General features: G+C 41.3%; 1 protein-coding gene across 1 annotated transcript; it reads left to right on the top strand.

Moving 5' to 3' along the window:
* The first annotated feature begins 343 nt into the window (after positions 1-343).
* On the top strand, positions 344-5929 carry LOC103363318 (cell differentiation protein RCD1 homolog). The gene is made up of 8 exons (XM_008290023.1): positions 344-518; positions 908-1087; positions 2009-2124; positions 3055-3164; positions 3611-3720; positions 3955-4053; positions 4595-4686; positions 5477-5929. The coding sequence occupies exons 1-8, from the start codon at positions 501-503 to the stop codon at positions 5643-5645; spliced, it is 894 nt and encodes a 297-aa protein (XP_008288245.1). The 5' UTR covers positions 344-500; the 3' UTR covers positions 5646-5929.
* Positions 5930-7542: the final 1613 nt, after the last annotated feature.

The raw sequence follows: 7542 nt of genomic DNA, 5'->3' as shown, positions 1-7542 counted from the left end.
TAGTTATAGAAAATTGCTCTATTTTTATGAGGTTGTTATTTTCCACAATTTTAGACTGTATCACCATTTTGAACTTCTTTTCTTTTCTTTATTTTTTATGTTTTATTGTGGTTACACAGAAACAGCAGAGAATATGATGCTACACTGGTAGAAAAATAAAATAACAACTTCATGTATTATTACATAATTCACATTGAGTGTTATAGAATCAATTTTCTGTATGTAAGACTGACTTTTTTTTTTTTTTTTTTAATCAAAAAGTTTTTTTGTTTTTTTTTAAACTAATATTTTCCGTTCCGTCTCCACACCAGCAGGTGGCGGTAACGAACCGACTCGTAGAAGAAGAAGAGCCGCCGGTTGACACAACACTGATGCTAATGTAGCCTCATATTAGCGGTGTTTTAACAGAATAATTCTGTTTCAGCTCTTTAAAGTATTTTAGAAATTGTAGCGTAGGCTTTTGAAAGGCCTTACTGGATCAAATCCACCGGCTGCACAGAATGTTGGCTGCAGGAGCAGTAAGTAAACACGACTGCTAACTTTCAAATGAGCTAGTTCGCCGGAGCTAACCTGCAGAGCAGCCTGTTCATGTCACAATTAGAGTCATATGATGAGCGGTGCTACATGATGCTAAGCTAGAATGCATTCTCCTGCCACTAGAGTGGAGGTAGCTTTCTATGCCACTCTTCATTTGGAGTCCAGTACAATTCGCATTACATATTCATTTACAGTGAACACTTGCTAACCCACTCTCCTCCCCCTTGATGTAATTTCACAGATTACACAAGAAAACAAGCAAACTGATGTTCACTGTGATGTCACATGTTCAAAGTTTTCTAAAGAGCTGCATTTTCAATTTGCAACAGAACTGGCAGAGCTGCTGCTACATTATCTGTGTTATTTCCAGGCTGTGACCACAGCACTGGCACAAGTGGACAGAGAGAAGATCTACCAGTGGATCAATGAGCTGTCCAGTCCAGAGACCAGGGAGAACGCGCTCCTGGAGCTCAGCAAGAAGAGGGAGTCCGTACCAGACCTGGCTCCCATGTTGTGGCACTCCTGTGGAACCATAGCAGCCCTGCTGCAGGTGAGGAGGGGAAGGTTTTCCACAAGTTTGTAGGTAACAGGGTGGACAAAGGATGCACTAAAAGACTACGGTTGAAGCACCTCAGATTATTTTGCACTTGAAGAATTCATCTCCTTTCAGACATGCACTATGTTCAATTAATCTGATGGCATCCGAACATGCCAGCTACATGTCTGAATAAGTATCACTTTATCGTAAAGCTCGTGGTCGCAGTCAGTACATTGAAACATTTCTACATTGCTTTCAAAACAGCACAAATCTAAACTGCACCCAGCAACATTAACAGACAGATACGGCCGAGCAACAAACTTCTCACAGAGAGCACACAAAAAAATTGCAGTTTGTTGCCAGAATCCCTCATTCACTTTGCTCTACAATTGCACATTAATTACACACTGAAATGTCTGTAGAAGTAAAGTTTTACTGCAGTGAAGGCAGAGTCAGGTTAGATTAATGAGAGATACCAGTCATGGATCTAATCTGGGTTTTGACGAAACGTTAACCCAAGCTAAAGATTATTTTTTTCTCTACGTTTATTAAATAATTTATTAGAAAAGTGCAGATTTACACACTTAAAACAACAGCAATAAATCAATTACTTACGTCTAATGATAAATTATAATGAATTAGTCCTTAGTTTCATTATTTTGTGTTACATATAACTTGATGTTCTGTCCAATCTTGCATGTCTGACAAAGATTATATGCATGTTGTGGCTCACTCTATCACTCCATCTGATGAAGCCATGAGGAACATTAATATTACAGTGGTCTATCTATAAAACACAGGATATCATTCCTTCAACTGATTAATGAAGCAGCAATGTTACACATCCCATGTGTGAAAACGACTTTATTCTCCAATGTATCCAAAAAAAACAACAAAAAAAACGAACCTGTATTTGCAACCCTGTTATTCCAGGAAATCGTTAACATCTACCCATCAATCAACCCCCCCACCCTGACAGCACACCAGTCCAACAGAGTCTGTAATGCTCTCGCTCTCCTCCAGTGTGTAGCCTCCCATCCAGAAACAAGGTAACTGAATTCTTTACTCATGAGCGATTTATGGTACTTAGTCATTTTTTGTACTTATCACAACACCTGAAGAGAAACACATGCTATTCAACACTGTTTTATCATGTTGGAGATTCCAGATTATCTCTACAGTTTTGCAAATTCATGCATAAACACTTGTTTACACATTATACTGTGCTGCATTACATAGTGACATAGTTTCCCATAAATGCAATTAAGTGGTTACTTTGCGCTGCAAGGTGGATCGGTGGTTAGCACTGTTGCCTCGCAGCAAGAAGGTCGCTGGTTCACGTCCCGGTGAGGACACCCCAGATCTTTCAGCGTGGAGTTTGCATGTTCTCCCCGTGCAGCGTGGGTTCTCCGGCTTCCTCCCATAGTCCAAAAACATGTTGAGGTTATTTTGGTGATTCTAAATTGTCCGTAGGTGTGAATGTGAGTGTGCTTGGTTGTCTGTCTCTAAGTGTAGCCCTGTGATAGACTGGTGACCTGTCCAGGGTGTCCCCAGCCTTCGCCCTGAGTCAGCTGGGATAGACTCCAGCCCCCCGTGACCCTAGTGACGATTAAGCGGTGTATAGATAATGGCTTGATGGATGGATGGATGGTTTTTTTTAAGGAACGTTAATGATTTACATCAATTCATTCATCAGTAAAATAGTAGATGAATTAGTTGATAGATAAAGTTTGTTGTATTGTTGAAATTGCAATGTCTAAACTTGCAAAAAGTTTCGTTTCTCTCTACCCTCTACATCCTGTTGAAGAAAAGTATCAGGCTGGACATGTTGTGACTGACGCAGATCTCCATCGTTGAGGGATCAGTTGGATCGGGCCCACAAAAACCTGATCGGAACATCCCCATGAAATAGTGATGGAGCTTTAGCAGCAGGGGATTGTTGACTTTTGTTGCTCACGGTGAAGTTTTGTCCTTTGCAGGTCAGCTTTCCTGGCTGCACACATCCCACTGTTCCTCTACCCGTTCTTACACACAGTCAGCAAAACACGGCCGTTCGAGTACCTCCGCCTCACCAGCTTAGGAGTCATAGGTAAAAAAAATAAAGATTTGTAATTACAATGTGTAGGATCTGTTACGGTGAAAATCATTATTGAAACATGTATGTCTTAAAAACTTAGAATTGTCTGTTAAACACTTGATGTTTTCTACTGCCATTCCTCTAGCGCTACCCAACTAGATGGGTTCCCACTCTTTGAATTTTAGTCCATTTTAAAGTGAAAACTGAGGAAAGAAATTGTTGTTGAGTTGAGCATTTTCACAATCCTGTCCATTACATCTGTTGCTTCTCTCCTGCTCTGTGCTCATTTATTCTACAATTTAATACAACAGAATTTTCAATGAAACTGTTCTCATTTATATGTTTTTCTTTTTCTGTTGTCAGACAACGGAACAAATATGAAACAACAACTCAAACACAGCACATTCAGACTGCATATTAACTTGCGGCCATTATTTCCATGTTTCATTCTTGTCCAGGTGCTTTGGTGAAAACAGATGAGCAGGAGGTGATCAACTTTCTGTTGACAACAGAGATAATTCCTTTGTGCCTTCGCATCATGGAGTCTGGAAGTGAACTCTCCAAAACGGTACTTTGTCCCGACGGTACCGTTGAATTCAAGGCTGATCAAGTGGTTTGAAATACATGCTAGTTTTCCAGTGAATCCACAAAGACAGAGAGGAAAGAAGTTTAATCTGTGTTACTTCATAAATCACAGGTTGTACTGTAACATTTTCTGTTCTGAGATAAACAGAGAAAAGCTATTTGTAGCTCAGGAGAAAAGAGAAAGTAATTGAAAGGATCTGAAATAATTGTTTTCTAGGTTGCTACCTTCATCCTACAGAAGATTCTCCTTGATGACACGGGGCTGGCATACATCTGCCAAACATATGAGCGCTTCTCCCACGTTGCCATGATTCTAGTGAGTTCTTCATATCCTTTAATATTGTCAATGTTAGATACACTAGATCAGGGGTGTCAATCTCAAAAACACAGTGGGCCAATATTTAAAACCTGAACAAAGTCGCGGGCCAACATTGAACAAATGAACTTTTAATATGGACCGAAACAAATTTTGCTTTAACATTGAATATGGAACAAGCAACGCTTATATATAACTTAATAGTGGAGACATGCAAAATCAAATTATAAATAAAAAAAAACACATCAGTGGCACAGTTGTAGTGTGAAGTCGCTATGCCTACTGTCACAGAGGAGAGGGAGTTTCTGGGTCTTGTCCTGATTGACGTGCCAAAACAACAACAGGGCATTATGGGATTTGTAGTATTAGCGGTGAATGCGCTGTACAGTATAATACCGGGGGCAGCTCTAGTAGTCATTTGGTATTGTCTCGCGGGCCAAGTATAATTTCAAAGAGGGCCAAATTTGGCCGGCGGGCCAGAGTTTGACACCCCTGCACTAGATGCTTGTTCTTCATCTCACGGTCTGTTCTTGTGTTTCAGGGTAAAATGGTCCTCCAGCTCTCCAAAGAGCCATCAGCTCGCCTCCTCAAGCATGTAGTGCGATGTTACTTAAGGCTCTCTGACAACTCCAGGTATTTAGATTGTTAAAAACACTCATCCGTTTAGATCGGAAACAACACCCAGCATGTTGTCTGACAGACGGGAGCTGATCTGGTTTGTCACTAACACCAAACTGAAAAAAAACTTGTATGGACAAAAGTGTAGTTTGTTTTACACAGTAACAATGGCATAAATCAAAAATCTGATTATTTATTTTGCAAAAAGCTGACAAAACCTGAACACAGCCTGCAGTTCAGCTGAGAAGTTCCTAACTTTTTGTGACGTGACTAGAATATGTAATGTGTAGAATAAAGTGATTTTGCTGAAATATCACAATTTTAAGCTTAGCTTTGGTCAAGTTTCTCAACAGATGAGTAGTTCAACGACTGTTAAGTTAAAAAGCTGATAATTCTTTCTGTTGTTACAGTTTTCGGGCTCTGAGAAATGGATTTTTAAAGATGGCATGTCACTTTTAAACCCTCCTGCAGGTTTTCAGATTCAGAAACATACAGTCCAATGCTGCCATGAAGAAGTCATTGTCCAAATGATGCAAACATGATTAATGGTCTGCACTTAGATATATATACTTTGAAAAACTTTCCAATGGCAGCAGAGTTTTCATGCATCATGTTTTGCATCTTGTGGTTTAGTTTCTTACCTAAGCATTCTTTGGCAGAGGCCGAGATACTTTCCAAAGTTAGAATCATATTCAGCTGTCCAGACTAGTAACAGTGATAGGAAGTATATATTTGTGTATACATGTGTGTAAAACTGATTCAGTCAGTGTGTCTATACGTAACCTGTGTGTTTAATGTTGAGCAGAGCCAGAGAAGCTCTGCGACAGTGCCTCCCCGACCAGCTCAAAGACACCACCTTCGCTCAGGTCCTGAAGGATGACACCACCACCAAACGCTGGCTGGCCCAGCTGGTGAAGAACCTGCAGGAGGGTCAGGTCACCGACCCCCGGGGGATACCTCTCCCTCCACAGTGACCGCCTCACCCCCATTCCTCCCTGCTCCTCACCCACCCCAAGGAACACCAGCAAGGAACTGCCAAACAAATGACAAGCCTTCAGTCATGGACAGCACAGTTTTTATGAGAGACTTGAAAAAGAAAAGCCTGCTGCCTCCTTATGTTTCTGTTCAGATGTGCAAGCAAGAGGCTTGAGCTTCTGCAATTCTGTTCTCATGGAACCTCATTTTTAAAGACATTCACATGTGTTGCCTCACCATGTGGTCTGCAACTGACTTGAATAAATGGTTGCAAAGCATAAAACAGGATCAGCTCATTCATTCTGTGTATGTAAAACTTACCAGACACCAGATCTTAAAGCACCCTAGTAACACTCAGACTCATGATCAACAGTTTAAATGAAAGGATCAAAATCGATATGAGATATTTTTTATCTCACACATTCTTCAACTGGGCTGCATGATGTATCATTTCAGCATCAACAAATTAGTGTGGGGCGCTGCTATAGCTCACCTGGTTGAGCTGGCAACCCATGTACAGGGGCTGTAGTCCCCATGAGTTCGAATCCTGCTTATGGCCCTTTTCTGCAGGTCCTTCCCCCGTTGTTCTCCCCCACTTTCCTGTCTCTCTCGAACTGCACTTTCAAATAAAGGCAAAAATGCCAAAAAAATAAATAAAAAAAGTCAGTGTGGCACTTGTCAAATTGCCAAAAGTGCAGTGTGCACTCAAACACATCAGGCTAGAACTTTTTTGTCACTTAACACAAAAAGAAAACTCACATGGTTCTCGTTTTCCAAGAGAAATCTGTCTAATAGAGCATCGTTTACTCTGATTTCAGGGTGCTTGGATACACTGAGTTTTTGTTTTTTTTTCTTCTTCTTTTTTGATTAACATGCTGGCTTCTGGGCTGCAGGGTGGCGCAGTTGGTAGCACTGTTGCCTCGCAGCAAGAAGGTTGCCGGTTTGCATCCCGGTGGGGGCACCGGGATCTTTCTGCGTGGAGTTTGCATGTTCTCCCCGTGCAGCGTGGGTTCTCTCCGGGTTCTCCGGCTTCCTCCCACAGTCCAAAAACATGTTGAGGTTAATTGGTGATTCTAAATTGTCCGTAGGTGTGAATGTGAGTGTGCTTGGTTGTCTGTCTCTAAGTGTAGCCCTGTGATAGACTGGCGACCTGTCCAGGGTGTCCCCTGCCTTCACCCTAAGTTGACTGGGATAGGCTCCAGCCCCCCCGCGAACCTAGTGACGATTAAGCGATGTATAGATAATGGATGGATGGATGGATGGATGCTGGCTTTTCATGCAAAAGAAGTAGAGACACTGAAGAAAGAAAGATTTGGTTGCAAAAATGAAATGCACTGTCAGTTGCAGGGCTGCACAGTTACTGGATTATCAATGACGATAATGATTTTACCTTCAGAAAAGTAGATGAAGGGCTGCTGCTTTAGCTCACCTGGTTGAACTGGTTGACCCGTGGGCGTGGGTTTAAATCCTGCGCATGGCCCTTTGCTGCAATCTCCTCCATTTTCCTGTCTCTCTTTTGACTGTCCTATCTAACAAAGGCAAAAAGCCCAAAAAAATAACTTAAAAAAAAAACCCGTAGATGAACACGGTTGACAAGATGTTCTACTCGTGTAGATTAAATTACATAGTTTTAGCTGGATTAAATCTGACATGAACTAGGTGGAGACTAGAGGCTTCTCTGAGCACAGCCATGCAGCTAGCGTCTATCCTAACCAACAGTTGTTCAGCTAATGAGGCGTTTTGATTCATTCTTATTTATGTTGTCTCTCGGAGAGGCACTGAAATTAGCTGAAAATAATTCTTATTTTGATGCAGAGTTGTACATTCGTAGGAATGTAGCACAGTAAGAGTTGTAAAAGTAATAGCAGTGCTTTTATAAGTGTAAGTGCAATTAAA

The sequence above is a fragment of the Stegastes partitus genome, unplaced genomic scaffold, assembly GCF_000690725.1.
Source record: "Stegastes partitus isolate 25-593 unplaced genomic scaffold, Stegastes_partitus-1.0.2 Scaffold652, whole genome shotgun sequence".
Taxonomy (NCBI): domain Eukaryota; kingdom Metazoa; phylum Chordata; class Actinopteri; family Pomacentridae; genus Stegastes; species Stegastes partitus.
Note: the sequence above shows the minus strand (reverse complement) of the source record. Positions and strands in the feature narration are given on the sequence as shown.